The 16,537-nt window shown below is 42.7% G+C and overlaps 1 protein-coding gene across 1 annotated transcript in view; it reads right to left on the bottom strand.

The window, feature by feature from the left end:
* LOC144506357 (eukaryotic translation initiation factor 1A, X-chromosomal) overlaps positions 1 to 16,537 on the bottom strand; it is a 34,727-nt gene that overhangs the window by 8,254 nt on the left and 9,936 nt on the right. The window contains exons 2-6 of the mRNA XM_078232359.1: positions 10,332 to 10,415; positions 8,186 to 8,289; positions 7,309 to 7,359; positions 4,914 to 4,995; positions 4,730 to 4,821 (exon numbers count right to left, since the gene is read on the bottom strand). Of these exons, the coding sequence (XP_078088485.1) occupies positions 4,730 to 4,821; positions 4,914 to 4,995; positions 7,309 to 7,359; positions 8,186 to 8,289; positions 10,332 to 10,415 (413 nt within the window). The remainder of the gene's footprint in view (positions 1 to 4,729; positions 4,822 to 4,913; positions 4,996 to 7,308; positions 7,360 to 8,185; positions 8,290 to 10,331; positions 10,416 to 16,537) is intronic.

The raw sequence follows: 16,537 nt of genomic DNA, 5'->3' as shown, positions 1-16,537 counted from the left end.
TGGAGAAGGTGGTGAAGAAGGCATATGGCATGCTTGCCTTTATAGGACGGGGCACAGAGTATAAAAGTTGGGGTCTGATGTTGCAGATGTATAGAACGTTGGTTCGGCTGCATCTGGAATACTGTGTCCAGTTCTGGTCGCCACACTACCAGAAGGACGTGGAGGCTTTGGAGAGAGTACAGAGGAGGTTTACCAGGATGTTACCTGGTATGGAGGGGCTTAGTTATGAGGAGAGATTGGGTAAACTGGGGTTGTTCTCCCTGGAAAGACGGAGGATGAGGGGAGACTTAATAGAGGTGTATAAAATTATGAAAGGCATAGATAGGGTGAACGGTGGGAAGCTTTTCCCCAGGTCGGTGGTGACGTTCACGAGGGGTCATAGGTTCAAGGTGAAGGGGGGGGGAGGTTTAACACAGATATCAGACGGACATATTTTACACAGAGGGTGGTGGGGGCCTGGAATGCGCTGCCAGGCAAGGTGGTGGAGGCGGACACACTGGGAACGTTTAAGACTCATCAAGACAGCCATATGAACGGAGTGGGAATGGAGGAATACAAAAGAATGGTCTAGTTTGGACCAGGGAGCGACGCGGGCTTGGAGGGCCGAAGGGCCTGTTCCTGTGCTGTATTGTTCTTTGTTCTAAAGTGAGGAGGTGTGGGATAGAGGGAAAGTTGGCCGATTGGATAGGTAACGGGCTATCTGATCGAAGACAGAGGGTGGTGGTGGATGGAAAATTTTCGGACTGGAGGCAGGTTGCTAGCGGAGTGCCACAGGGATCAGTGCTTGGTCCTCTGCTCTTTGTGATTTTTATTAATGACTTAGAGGAGGGGGCTGAAGGGTGGATCAGTAAATTTGCTGATGACACCAAGATTGGTGGAGTAGTGGATGAGATGGAGGGCTGTTGTAGGCTGCAAAGAGACATAGATAGGATGCAAAGCTGGGCTGAAAAATGGCAAATGGAGTTTAACCCTGATAAATGTGAGGTGATTCATTTTGGTAGGACTAATTTAAATGTGGATGACAGGGTCAAAGGTAGGGTTCTGAAGACTGTGGAGGAACAGAGAGATCTTGGGGTCCATATCCACAGATCTCTAAAGGTTGCCACTCAAGTGGATAGAGCTGTGAAGAAGGCCTATAGTGTGTTAGCTTTTATTAAGCTATTCACTGGAAAAGTGAATCGTGTGGAGGACGGAGAAGATCTGCAGAGAGATTTGGACAGGCTGAGTGAGTGGGCGAGGATATGGCAAATGGAGTATAACGTTGATAAATGCGAGGTTATACACTTTGGAGGAAATAATAACAAATGGGATTACTATCTCAATGGAAACAAATTAAAACATGCTACCGTGCAAAGGGACCTGGGGGTCCTTGTGCATGAGACGCAAAAGCCCAGTCTGCAGGTACAACAGGTGATCAAGAAGGCAAATGGGATGTTGGCCTATATTGCGAGGGGGATAGAATATAAAAGCAGGGATGTCTTGATGCACCTGTACAGGGCATTGGTGAGGCCGCAGCTGGAATACTGTGTGCAGTGTTGGTCCCCTTATATGAGGAAGGATATATTGGCATTGGAGGGAGTGCAGAGAAGGTTCACCAGGTTGATACCGGAGATGAGGGGTTTGGATTATGAGGAGAGGCTGAGGAGATTGGGTTTGTACTCGTTGGAGTTTAGAAGGATGAGGGGGGATCTTATGGAGACTTATAAGATAATGCGGGGGCTGGATAGGGTGGAGGCGGAGAGATTCTTTCCACTTAGTAAGGAAGTGAAAACTAGAGGACACAGCCTCAAAATAAAGGGGGGTCGGTTTAAGACAGAGTTGAGGAGGAACTTCTTCTCCCAGAGGGTGGTGAATCTCTGGAATTCTCTGCCCACTGAGGTGGTGGAGGCTACCTCGCTGAATATGTTTAAAGCGCGGATGGATGGATTCCTGATCGGTAAGGGAATTAAGGGTTATGGGGATCAGGCGGGTAAGTGGTACTGATCCACGTCAGATCAGCCATGATCTTATTGAATGGCAGGGCAGGCTCGAGGGGCTAGATGGCCTACTCCTGCTCCTATTTCTTATGTTATGTTCTTATTAACAGGGGGTTGGAGTTTAAGAGCCGTGGGGTTATGCTGCAACTGTACGGGACCTTGGTGAGACCACATTTGGAATATTGTGTGCAGTTCTGGTCACCTCACTATAAGGAGGATGTGGAAGCACTGGAAAGAGTGCAGAGGAGATTTACCAGGATGCTGCCTTGTTTGGAGGGTAGGTCTTACGAGGAAAGGTTGAGGGAGCTAGGGCTGTTCTCTGGAGCAGAGGAGGCTATGGGGAGACTTAATAGAGGTTTATAAAATGATGAAGGGGATAGATAGAGTGAACGTTCAAAGACTATTTCCTCAGGTGGATGGAGCTATTACAAGGGGGCGTAACTATAGGGTTCATGGTGGGAGATACAGGAAGGATATCAGAGGTAGGTTCTTTACGCAGAGAGTGGCTGGGGTGTGGAATGGACTGCCTGCAGTGATAGTGGAGTCAGACACTTTAGGAACATTTAAGCAGTTATTGGATAGGCACATGGAGCACACCAGGATGATAGGGAGTGGGATAGCTTGATCTTGGTTTCAGATAAAGCTCGGCACAACATCATGGGCCGAAGGGCCTGTTCTGTGCTGTACTGTTCTATGTTCTAAGATCTCCCCTCATTCTTCTGAATTCCAATGAGTGTAGCCCCAGTCTACTCAAGTCTCTCCTCATAAGTCAACCCTCTCAACTTCAGAATCAACCTAGTGAATCTCTCTGCACCCCTTCCAGTGCCAGTATATCCTTTCTCAAGTAAGGATTTGGTAGTGTTTGACGCAAAAGGAGTGTTGTAGAGGACTGGTGTATGAACATGCTAAGAGTTTTAACAACCCCAGGTTAAAGTCCAACAGGTTTATTTGGTAGCAAATACCATTAGCTTTCGGAGCACTGCTCCTTCGTCAGATGGAGTTTTCCACTCCATCTGACGAAGGAGCAGCGCTCCGAAAGCTAATGGTATTTGCTACCAAATAAACCTGTTGGACTTTAACCTGGTGTTGTTAAAACTCTTACTGTGTTTACCCCAGTCCAACACTGGCATCTCCACAGTATGAACATGCAGCAGCCAATGAATGGTGGCAACAGTGATCGAGAACAAAAACAGCAGAAGGTAAGGGCAGCTCAGAAACAAAGTTACCCTGGATGGAGAACGTTTCCATGAGGGATAGGATTGTTGGGAGAGATGGGATGGCATGCAAGGACGAGAAGAAGAAATTGGTTAAATACGGCAAAACAGAAAGGAGTTATTTGATTCAACTGATTACTTGAAAACTATTCTGCCAAAAATGAAAATTTACTAAATTTGAATGATGTTTTAGGAAAGCTGCCATGTATTATTCTGCAGATGACGAACATGTCACCACACAAACCTAGATTCAAGAGCAGTAGAATCCTAGGCCTGTTTTTAAATATAGACAGTTATATTTTCCAGAGTGAGTTTTGATTTGGTTAATTTTTGATGATTAGAAAATCATGTATTTAAAGTACTGCTGCAATAAAGATATTAATTTGACTGCAAATGTTTTGCAGGTCTCTGTCTATACAACAAATTAGTCAAAGCAGAACAGAACAATGTGTCCAATTTTAAAGACTCCTGGGTGAGAATGCAAGCTGTGAGAAGGACAAAAACTGCAGAGATATAGATAGACCCGTTAAGTGAGTGGGCAAAAAGGTGGCAGAGTGAAGATAGAATACAAAGTGGGAAAGAAAGATTTTTTTTGGTAGTAAGAATGTTTTAATAGGAGTGAGATCTGTAAATATTGACATTGAGACAGACTTGTGCATACAAGGAACACAATGTTAACTTGCAGGTACAAGAAATTAGGAAGGTAAATGTCACTTTTTTTTAAAAATGGCATGGAGTACAAGAACAAGGAAGTCTTGCCACAATTGTGCAAGACTTTAGTGAGAGCACCCCTGGACTACTTGTCATCACAATTTTGGTCTCCATAATCAAAGGAAGGCAATACAGTGAAGGTTCACTAGATTTAACTGGTCGGTGCAACATCGTGGGCCGAAGGGCCTGTTCTGCGCTGTAATGTTCTATGTTCTATTGGTTCCTAGGATGAGAGTAAATTAGACCTATACTCTCTGGAGTCTAGAAGAATGAGAAGTGATCTCATTGAAACATACACAATTCTTAAGGGGCTTAACAGAGTTGACACAAGTTGTTCCATGGTAGGGAATCTAGAACCTGCGATTGCTTCAGCAACAAGAGTCAATTAATTTTATTCACTCAAGAGTTGTGAATCTTGGAATTTTCTAGTCCAGGGAGTTGTGGATGTTATTATTGAACATATTCAAGGTTGCGATTATCATGGAATCAAGAGATACGGGGAGTCAGTGGGAAAGTGAAGGCAAGGCAGACGATCAACCACTGAATGATAGTAAGTTCAAGGGCTCTATATGTGTCCCTATTTCCCTTAGTTTTTTCAGCTTTCAAAACTCCAGCTGCCTTTGCAAAGCATACTCAGACTCTGGTATTGATCTCTGCTCCCCCCCCCCACCCAAGTTCAATTAAATCAGGCTGTTGTTCAAGCTTCTAGCCACAGTGCAGTTGTATGGAGTGAGATAATCTCTGCCAAGACAGAGGGAGCAAGGCCAGAGGAGCCTGTCACCCATCCCAGTTATTGCTGACTTTTATTCAGTAAGATCTTACACTTACATCATCAATGTCCTCATCATCATCCCCAATATCATCAAACTGGATTTCATCATCATCACCAGGTCCAAAGGTATCCGTTTCATTGATTTTGGCTGCATATGTGGAGAGGGAAAAACTGGTGAAAAAATCCCAAAATAACTTTATACAAAGCCAAGACAACTAAGGATGACAATAGAGTCCATACCATGCTCTGGAAGTTCACCATAGGCTTTTAAACTTCTTGCTTCATCTGCATTGTATTTCAGGATGACATCAGCCTTATTATCCTTTGAGAAAAAAAGAAATAGGTTAACATGCAACTTTATTTTGAATACAAAGCTAGGTATCACTGACAATTGAACAAAATTAAAAATCAACAGTTTCAGACAAACACTAACTGAACGATCCAATATTAATCCCATACATCTCAATATCTCTTCATATCACGAAGGCACAGTAGAACAGTAGCACAGTAGCTAGCACGGTAGCACAGTGGTTAGCACGGTAGCACAGTGGTTAGCACTGCTGCTTCACAGCTCCAGGGTCCTGGGTTCGATTCCCGGCTCGGGTCACTGTCTGTGTGGAGTTTGCGCATTCTCCTCGTGTCTGCGTGGGTTTCCTCCGGGTGCTCCGGTTTCCTCCCACAGTCCAAAGATGTGCGGGTTAGGTTGATTGGCCAGGTTAAAAATTGCCCCTTAGAGTCCTGGGATGCGTAGGTTAGAGGGATTAGCGGGTAAATTAGCGGGTAAAAAAAAGGGATTAGCAGGTAGGGCCTGGGTGGGATTGTGGTCGGTGCAGACTCGATGGGCCGAATGGCCTTCTTCTGCACTGTAGGGTTTCTATGATTCTATGATTTCAGGCACAAGAAACACAAGGTTGAGGATTCAGACCGAACTTCTTTGCAGAGGTGACAAAATAATGGATAGGACAATATGAATGGATGTATATGGACATTCAGATGGCAGCTAATAAAATCCCTTAAACGAGGCTCTTAACTAAAGTTGAAGCAAGTGGAATTGAAGGCAAATTATCAACCTGGTTCAGAAGTTAACTGAGTGCTAACTGGACAGACACTAACTAGCGGTGTACCACAAGGATTTGTTTTACGACTTATTCGCCATATTTATTAGAGTATTCATCATATTTATTAACATTAGATCAATTAGAAAAAAATCACATCAAAATAATATTGACATTAGGTGAATCAGTAATCATGAACCTCTTGAACCAAAAAGAACTGGACAGGGTATTTTCTGAATTGTGAAAAGATAGAAACAGTGGAGGTACAAGGGACTTGGATGGCCCAGTTGCAAATGTCATGAACAGGTATAGAGAATAAGCAAAAGGGCTGGCCGTTCTAGGAGAAGTAGAATGCAAGTAGGGTAAAGGTCATGCTTCAGCTGTACAATGCACAGCAAGCACTTCTGGGCATAACAGTTTAAGAATATTTTCACTTCGGGGGGAATGCAGCATAGATTTACCAGAATGATATCTGGACTCCCAAGATTTTAAGGAAAAGAAGAAAACAAACTAGAGTTGTCCTCTGGAATTTAGATGGTTGTGAGGTAATCTGATCAAAGTTCAAAGATGTAAAGGGAAAAAGTTTCTCTATTTCTATCCTATTTCCACTTCAGTCTAGAATGATGGGACAGGGTTTAAAAATGTGAAATGACACTTCATACGAGAGAGTCAAGGTTTTGAACCCTCGCCTGCAAACAGCAATTGTTGCAAGATCAAATGTGAACTTCAAATTTCATATTAATGGATTTTTGTTAACCAAAGTCAGGTGGGATATGGAGCAAAATATGGGATTAGGTTGCAGATCAACCACGTCCTCAAAGAATACCAGAACAGGCTCAACTGGCTGAATAACTTATGCCTTCTCCTAAGCTCCTAAGGATGCTCAACGCAAGATGTAGTACAAAATAGCATTGCCAGCAGCCCCATTCCACTTGGCAACATGTGACCCCCATGCCTGGCCATCACAACACTTTCCACCACTTTTGGCTTCAGGAAAACATGCTACTGCAAGGGTCTACCCACCTGTTGAATTAGTCCCACCTGTTGGTGGGACTAATTCAACACCACTGCCTCTTACTGATCAGCAAAAGCAAGGGAGTGTGTTACTGTAAGGCAGGGAACTGCCACAGAGTAGTCAAACTACAAGGAGCACAGTGTTATAAATCTAAAGCACTTCTTCAGCTATGAATTAGCAACTGCAAACCAAGATGTTTCACACCTCATGGTGGACAAATCTTGTGTACTGTTTCTTTTTATTTTTCCAAACACAAGAGATACCTGAAGTTCCTCAAACAATTCCACTTGTGTACCTAGGCTTTCAATTCCTCTCGCCTAAAAAAAACACTAACATGGCTTGGTGCTCAGTACTCGCAACAATGTCATTTTAAACTTCACCCATTGGAGCAAATTTGTCTTCTCAAACATACCGAATGTGCAAATAAGACCCACAGTATTTGACTAAAATTTCACTTAATCAAAAGTCTTTAGTCAAGTTAAACTTCAGATGTTCATATACTAAAAACATTCTATTTACATATTGTACACAAGTATTAAGGATTTGTGAAGAGGGAAAGACTTACCTGGTAATCTCTCAACCCAACCAATATAATGTCTGATGTGTTTATCCAAACCTGTAACAGAGAATGACCTGTGACTCCTGTGTCTGGTGAATATTTTACAAACAAAATTCACACACATCAGTTCCATCTCAACATACAAAGCTTGTCAAACAGGTACTTGGATTCATCCAATTGTCCAGATTGTGAATATTGTCAGCTACACATTTCTAAAATTAGCCTGGTCTTCAACAGACACGTTTTGTATTAGCACTGAAATGACTGGCATGTGGGCCAAGAGCAAAAGAATGCAGAAAGCATTTTCTCATGGAATACATCTTAAATTCACTGGGAAGAAAAGATTGCATCAGTGGTACTGTGCCTGCTGCCACCAAATGTGGGATGAGGAGAGATCAGGCAGGCCAGAAATGACAGAACTGGACTTTAATCCACTGAAACAGAAATCAGTATGCACATCTGATGTGCCACATGAATCATTTCCAGACAGTAAGGGAGGTCACTAAAAATACAGAGCACAATAATGAAATTTCATCTTTGGTCAACAAGCCAGTGGATTTTCCAAACTGCCCAAAATTAGTCATATGGACAAGTTATGATTGCAAAGAATCATTTGGAATTTTCAGGGGACAGCTCTTTGTTAGGAAGTCTGCACAGAAAGAAGGGGAGGAACAATTACAATTTAGAATTTTCTGAAGTGAGAGATGGTAGCAACACTGGTGCAAAAAGGACAGAGGATTCGGCAGTTGGAATTTAAGGAATTACCCATATGTGGCACTTTCTAGCAAGTAGTCTGTGTGCTGCCTGATTTATAAAGTACTATTTGACTGGGGATGGGGAATGCAAATCAAAGGCAAACTGCGCACATGTAAGCAGTCATCACCTTCTTTCTCAGCTTCCCTCGGATATGGCAAAGCCTCTTCACCCCATCAAAACACATGGCTTCCAAACGCCCATTTCCCAGCATCTTAATCACCTGGGCATATTCTACAGACAAGAAAAAATGAGTTACCTTCGAACAAATTACATAAAGTTGGAGATAAATAAGTCTTAACAACTGAAATTTTAATGCTAATCATCATTTTGCTCTATTTTCAGGTAATCTCCGAAAAGTTTTTTTTATTCATTCATGGACATGGGCATCACTGGCTGTCCAGCCCTTGTTGCCCTTGAACTGAGTGGCTTGCTAGACCATTTCAGAGGGCAACTGAGAGTCAACCACATTGCTGTGTCTGGAGTAGGCCAGACCAGATAAGGATGGCAGGTTTCCTTCCTTAAAAGGACATTAGTAAATCAGATGGGTTTTTCTGACAATTGACAATGGTTTCATGACCATCAGTAGATTCTTAATTCCAGATACTTTTTATTGAATTCAAATTCCATCGACTGCCATGGCAGGATTCGAACCCGGACCCCAGAATATTAGCTGAGTTTCTGGATTAACAGTCTAATGTGTGGCAAAAAGCTTTAACAAGAAGAAATAAACAACGTTCCAAGATGTCTATATGAACCATTTACTTAGCATATAGAACTATCAGACTAGTGTGACATAATAGAAGTTTGCACTTAGATGATCTCAGGATATCCCAAAATGCTTTAAAGCCAATGAAGTATGGGGCGGCACGGTAGCACAGTGGTTAGCACTGCTGCTTCACAGCTCCAGGGACCTGGGTTCGATTCCTGGTTTGGGTCACTGTGTGCGTGGAGTTCACACATTCTCCTCGTGTCTGCGTGGGTTTCCTCCGGGTGCTCCGGTTTCCTCCCACAGTCCAAAGATGTGCGGGTTAGGTTGATTGGCCATGCTAAAAATTGCCCTTAGTGTCCTGAGATGTGTAGGTTAGAGGGATTAGCGGTTAAATATGTAGGGATATGGGGGTAGGGCCTGGGAGGGATTGTGGTCGGTGCAGACTCAATGGGCCGAATGGCCTCTTTCTGTATTGTAGGGTTTCTATGATTTCTAAGTACAGTACTTTGAGTGATCTTGGTAGAGGGATAAATAGTATCTAGGACACCCTGACTTCATCAAACTGTGACGTGGAATCCTTCACATCAAACCAAGAGGGTAGCTGGGGCCTAGGTTTAATGCCAGATCCAGGAAATGACTCAAGTGCTCAATCTCTGATGTAGAACTTGAGTACACAACCCAACTCACAATTGGCGGACAGCTGACAAGTGCCATATACGCAATGGTCTGTGGCTTGACTGTTGTTTAAAATAGATGGGCAAAGAAACTGGCAGAACTCATGGGATTTTACAATCACCTTTTGTATAGCAACACAATTGAAGGACTTAGATTAAGTAACTTCAGTTAGAGTTAATGGTGCAGACAGTAGGATTTTCTTTAAAGCCAAAAGATGCAGTTATAGTGGTTGTTGGTCTAGAAAAAACAGCTGTAATTATAGAGAACACAAGCTCATTACCAACTGTGGCACTGAGAATCCAAATTCAGATTTCTCTTAAATCTAGATATCAACGAGTCCACGAAGCTGCAGAATTATAAAAACCCAACTGGTGCAGTAAGGTCCTAAAGATGCTAAAACTAGCTCCATACCATAGTGCCATGCCACTAGCACATTTGAGTCATGATTAACCAAAGATGGGCAAAAAAAGTTTGAGCCAAATAAGAATCCTAGATTAAACTAGGTCTTATACAAAATCGCAGCATCAGGCCCTCAAAGTGGTTTCAATGGTGGCTTTTGTTACATTTTGGTACCAAACCAAATCTGAGTGTTTTTCGCCAATCATATGCCCATAATTATTTGAGCGGTTTGATTTATTCTGCCATGAACTAGACAAGTCACTTTTAAGCCTGGGAAGAATGTTTCTCAACATTACTTTTACCAGGGTAAATATGGCCTGAAGATGTGGAGCCCTTTTGCAGTGCTCGTGTCGTGTGTTTTACAAAAATCTTACCACAGCCACTGAACATTGCATTTTAATCTATTTCTTTGCAGTTGAAGAGCAGGAATATTGCCTGCAGCAATTAGGATACGCGGCTGGAATTGTGCAACTAAGTACATCTCACTTACCCTGACCATCTTCTTTAAACACCAACTCACGTTTTTCTGACTCATTTTCATTCTTACCACGTCGCCTATTTTTACCTCCCTTACCTGGATATAAAAATTTAAAAAGTCAGCATATGAATTCAATTCTCACCTAATCAAACATTTTTGGATTGAATATTACATATCAATGGTTCTTCAAATATTTTTTTCAAATGGATTGATCACGAACCTTATACAATAGAATATTCACATGAAAATGCCAAATTCAAAAAGTTCTCTTAAAGTATCAGACCAGCTTTTACACAGATTATGAAATAGTTCTGCATGTTTTCTCATCACAAACCCCGTCAACCCTTGGCCAGATGTGTGACGATAGCACAAATCATTCAAGACAGGACCTGTATATTTCTGCGACAAAAATGATAATTCATAAATACATGTTATTAGGTCAGGCATCAACATCATCATGGCTTCTTTTATACTAATTCTGGGTACTTGCAGCAACAAATGGCCAAAACTGGGAAGGTGTTTTGCTCCCGTGACTTCTCTCAGTGAGCAAGTGGTTACTCAATCACATCTGTGTTTATATTTTCAACATAAACACCGAGGTACTCAGTGTTGCAAGGTGTTTATGTTTCCATTCAGAAATTCTGCCAGCAGTGGGAATTTATCCGAAACACTGGTCAGTCTAGTTATAAAAATCTCAATTTTCTTCCCAAATGTTGCAATCTTAATACTCACTGAATATGTCTGGACTGCCCATTTGTATTGATAGATTTCACATAAATAGTTTAGCAAGTTTCAATCTCCATAATTGGAGAGAGAAGCTTTCAGCCAATGAGGAAAAGCAATGGCTTTCAATTAAATTGAAAACACTTCCTAGGATTCTGCTGCAAAATAACCAAATACTTCAGTACGAAGCAATATTTTTTTGAAATCCTCAGCCCATTTCTGAAGAGATGTCTGTAGGGACTTCACAAAACTCAGCTGAATTTAGCACAGCATGTAATGTGAGTTCCATTCTTTTGAAGGGCTTGGTGATGCAACATGCATTGGGTCACAATTATCCTTGCAAAAAAACATTTGCCAGTTTTGGCATCCAACAAAATATGGGGGGGGGGGGGGGGGGGGGGACGACACTTCATAGGAAAGGTTGGACAGGCTGTGCTATCCGAGTGTAGAATGAGAGGTCATCTTATTTAAACATACAAGTTCCTGAGGGGACTGGAGGGTGGATGCCTAAAGTAGGTATCCTAAAGTAGGATGCCTAAAGCAGGCCAAGGGTTGACGGGGTATCTCCCTTGTGGGAGAGATTAAAACGAGGGAACTTAAAAATGAGATTCCCATTCAAGATGAAGAGGAGGAGGAATCTTTTCCTCAGAGCATTGAGAGTCTGTGGAATTCTATTCTCCAAAGAGTGGTAGAAACAGGGGTATTGAATATTCTTAAGGCTGAATTAAATTGATTAAGGAAATCTAAGGGTATTGGGGGTAGATAGGACAGTGGAACTTGGCTATCAGTCTCTGCTCAGCAACTCTGCGTTGTCATGTGTCATGAAGGCCGCCTTGGAGAATGCTTACCCGAAGATCAGAGGCCAAATGCCCGTGACCGCTGAAGTGTTCCCCAACAGGAAGAGAACACTCTTGCCTGGTGATTGTCGAGCAGTGTTCATTCATCCGTTAGTTGTAGTGTCTGCATGGTCTCCCCGATGTACCGTGCCTCGGGACATCCTTTCCTGCAGCGTATCAGGTAGACAACATTGGCCGAGTTGCAAGTGTATGTACTGGTACATAGCCAAGTTCCGCACACATGAGGACGGCCTCAACCAGGATCTTGGGTTCATGTCACACTATCTGTAACCCCCACGACTTGTGTTTGCCGACGTTGGACTGGGGTATCGCCACATCACAACTGTAGCAAAACAGTTGTTACTTCTATATTCCATTCAAAGTCAGTACATCTCTCTTCAGGTACCATGCCCTAAGAGGGCATTGGTGGCAATGCACCTCCATATTAATTTGGAGGCGTGGATCACTTTCATTGTTGGTATACTCATACAGTTTGCAAGGCTCTGAACTACCTCAATCTCTTTTCCAGTCAAACATTTCCACCAGCAGTTTCTAAATCATGATTTCTTATTACATGCCCAAGAAATTCCAAGTTTCTCTTGATCTTGGTCAGCAGGGGTCTTCTGGATTTTACCAACACCTTTTCATTGGTAGTGTGACTTGTCCAAAATAGCTTCATCATTTGCCTCAAAAACCACAACTGTGCAGCCTCATTTGTTTCCCCACTGCATTGGTTTACTGATCTTCCAAAACTCATTTCCATACGTCACAACTGGTGTGACGTAGCATTCCAGGATTCTCAGCTTTGCTTTCATAGCTAATTTTTCACTGATCATGAAATGCATCTTTGGCCATTCCAATCCTTCATTTTATTTGTTGGCCACATTTGCTGTCTGATGCTAACGTACTTTCAAGGTTACAAAATTTGTCTATTTGTGACCTTTTCATTCTTTGATACAATCTTACATACATTTTGGTATGATTTTCTTTTTGAAAACTACTAGACATTTGTTTTCTTACAATCGATGCCCTTTCTTCTCACTTTCACTCACCATTTCATCCAAAATCTTTTGCAATTTCTCTTCAGGTTCAGCAATAAGAACAGTTTCATTAGTGTATCTTAGACACAGATGTCAGAGTTTTAGAGCACAGAAAGAGGCCCTTCAGTGCATTATGTATGCTGGCCAGACAACACTGATCTATTTGAATTTCATTTTCCAGCACTTGGTCTGTAGCCTTGTATGCGATGTTTCAAGTGCTCATCTAAATGCTTCTTAAATGTTGAGGGTTCCTGCCTCTACCACCCTTTCAGGCAGAGAGTTCCAGACTCCCACCATCTGCATGGTACGGTTTTTTTCTCAAATCCTTGTTAAATCCTCATCTTAAATCCATGCCCCCTTAGCCATACAAGTTGAATAAATCTGGTGAGAAAGCCCACGTTTGACCCTTTTAAAGTGCTTTGATTGTTCTCAACTTTTACAGTTGCAGCCGGTTCCCAATAAAGGTTTCTTATTACTCCAGGATCCTTGGAAGAAAGGTCAAGAGAAGCTCTCCGAACTAGGGTTGTTTCTAATCCAATAACTGCTGATTAATTATTCATGTTTCACCTTATCAAAAACCTTACTATAAATCAATAAAATACATCTTTTTCATTTCTACGGCTTCTTCTGAAAGCATGCGCATCATAAAGACAGCATTTCTCGTTCCGCTATCTTCCACAAAAACAAAACTGAAATTTCTGGCTCTATTTTACTTCTGGCCCTAAACATCAGTACTTGAAGATCTTAGTAATGATTACCAGACCGATCGTATGATGGAGCTCGATTGCTCTGGGCATTTTAGGGAGCACAATAAATATTGATATGACTCAAGTCTTCTGGGATTTTGGATCCAAGTCAGTTTGTCTATTCCTAACTCTTCTAAACTTTTAATTTATCTGCTGGCTATTTCACCTGGGCTTTATTATTTTTAATCTTATTTATTGCAGTTCTTACTTCTTTTGTGATCTTTGGGCCACCCACATTTTTCTTGCTTATTGGCTTTTCTGCTCTGTTGTTCTCAATAAATCTTGTATGTATCCCGTCCATCTTGCAAGCTCTTGGTTCCTTTCCATGATAACCTTTTTCCTTCGATGCATCTGCTAAATGGCCACCCAACTGTACACCCTACCCTTTGTGGTCTCACCAAAGCCCTGTAGCCCAACACAACTGTAGCAAACATTCCCACTCAAAACCAGGTTGACTGCTGTAAAAACACATCTGGTTTACAAAAGAAAATTTGTCACCTTTACCTGGTCTGGCCATGTGACTCCAGAACATCTGAAGTGGCCAAGATAGCCAGTGTATCAAACCGCTACAAAAGGAATGAAACTGGACAGATCACCCGGCATTGACGGACATCAGGAATCACAACTGCAAACTCAGCCCTGTCAACCCTGTAATATCTTCCTTCCTAACATCTGGGGCTTGTGCTAAAATTGGGAAAGCTATCCCACAGACTAGTCAAGCGACAGCCTGACATGGTCATACTCAGAATCTTACGGGCAATGTCCCAGACACCACTATACCACCCCTGGTTATGTGATGTCACTGACAGGAAAAACCCAGAGACTGCAGCACAGTGGTATACAGCCAGGAGGGAATTCCCAATATCATATCTCAAGAAGTTTCATGGCATCAGGTCAAACATGGACACAGAAGCTTCCTGCTGGTTAACACCTACAACCACCAACTCCCCCCACCACCCCAGCTGATGAATCAGTGCTCCATGTAGAAAACAGGAAGCATGGAGTGTGGCTCTGGATGGGGGACGTCAACACCAGTGACTTGGTAGCACCACTACTGACCAAGTCCTAAAGACAGTAAGAAGTCTCACAACACCAGGTTAAAGTCCAACAGGTTTATTTGGTAGCTCCACATCAAGTCCTAAAGGACATAGCTGCTAGGCTGGATCTACAGCAGATGGCAAGAGAGAAAAATCTACTTGACCTCATCCTCAATCTACCCGTCACATGCATTTGTCCATGGCAGTACTGGTAGGAGTTACCACCGCACAGTAATTGTGGAGAATTCCAGTCCATTGTGTTTAGTGGCACTTCCGGCTTGCAATTTGGGATAGAGTCCAAACAGATCTAGCAACTTAAAACTGGGCATCCATGAGGTGCTGTGGCCATCAGCAGGTGCAGAATTGCAGACAGCCACAATCTAACCTCAGGGGTCAGCATATCTCCCGCTCAATCATTACCACCAAGCCAGGGGATCAACTCTGGTTCAAAGAGTGAAGGAGGGCATGCCAGCAACCACACCAGGCATAGCTAAAAATGAGGTGACTGGTGAAACTATAACACAGATTACTTGTGCGTCAAACAACACAAGCAGCATGTGACAACCAATGGATCAGACTCAAGTTCTGCAATTTTGCCACATCCTCAATGATGGAGGAGCCCAGCACATCAATGAAAAAGATACGGCTGAAGTATCTGCAACATTCTTCTGTCAGAAGTGCTGAGTGGATGATCCATTTTGGCTTCCTCTGGAAGTCCCATTCATAATAGATGCCAGCTGTCAGCCAATTCAATTCACTCCATATGATATCAAGGAATGGCTGAAGGCTACAAGTACTGCAAAAGCTATGGGCACACAATATTCTGGCTATAATACTGAAAACTTGTATTCAAGTACTAGCTGCGCCCAGAGCCAAGCTGACATACAGCTACAACACTGGTATCTACCTGGCAATAGGAAAAGTTATCCAGATTTATCCTGTCCACAAAGAGCAGGGAAAATCTCACCTTGCCAATTACTGCCCCAATCTATCGTTCATCAGCAAAAAAATGATGGAAGGGTTCGTCAATAGCTCATATGCAGCAATAACCTGCCAGGACCACTTAGCTCCTGACCTCCAATTAGCCTTCATGAAATCAGCTGTCAAGGTGCAAGAGGCCATTGGCCCATTATGTCTGCATCAGCCAAGAATGAAAAACTTGCCTAGTTCCATTGTGCTGCCTTCTCCCTGTAACCCTGCACATGCTATCTTTTGAATATTCCAATTGAACCTGCCTCTACTAAAACCTCAGGCAGAGCATCCCAGACCCTAACTACTTGATGCACGAAAAGATTTTTCCTCATATCACTATTGCTTCTTTTAGAACAAAGAACAAAGAAAATTACAGCACAGGAAGAGGCTCTTCGGCCCTCCAAGCCTGCACCAACCAAGCTGCCTGACTGAACTAAAACCCCCTACCCTTCCGGGGACCATATCCCTTTATTCCCATCCTATTCATGTATTTGTCCAGACACCCCTTAAAACTCATCATCATATCTGCTTCCACTACCTCCCCTGGCAGCAAGTTACAGGCATTCACCACCCTCTTAAAAAAAACTTGCCTCGTACATCTCCTTTAAACCTGTGCCCCCTAGTAATTAACTTTTCCACCCTGGGAAAAAACTTCTGACTATCCGCTCTGTCCATGTCCCTCAATCTTGTAGACTTCTATCAGGCCGTCCCTCAACCGCCATCGTTCCAGTGAGAACAAACCAAGTTTCTCCAACCTCGCCTCATAGTTAATGCCCTCCATACCAGTCAACATCTGGTAAATCTTTTCTGTTCCCTCTCCAAAGCCTCCACATCTTTCTGGTAGTGTGGCGACCAGAATTGAAC

The sequence above is a fragment of the Mustelus asterias genome, chromosome 17 (genome assembly GCF_964213995.1).
Source record: "Mustelus asterias chromosome 17, sMusAst1.hap1.1, whole genome shotgun sequence".
Taxonomy (NCBI): domain Eukaryota; kingdom Metazoa; phylum Chordata; class Chondrichthyes; order Carcharhiniformes; family Triakidae; genus Mustelus; species Mustelus asterias.
Note: the sequence above shows the minus strand (reverse complement) of the source record. Positions and strands in the feature narration are given on the sequence as shown.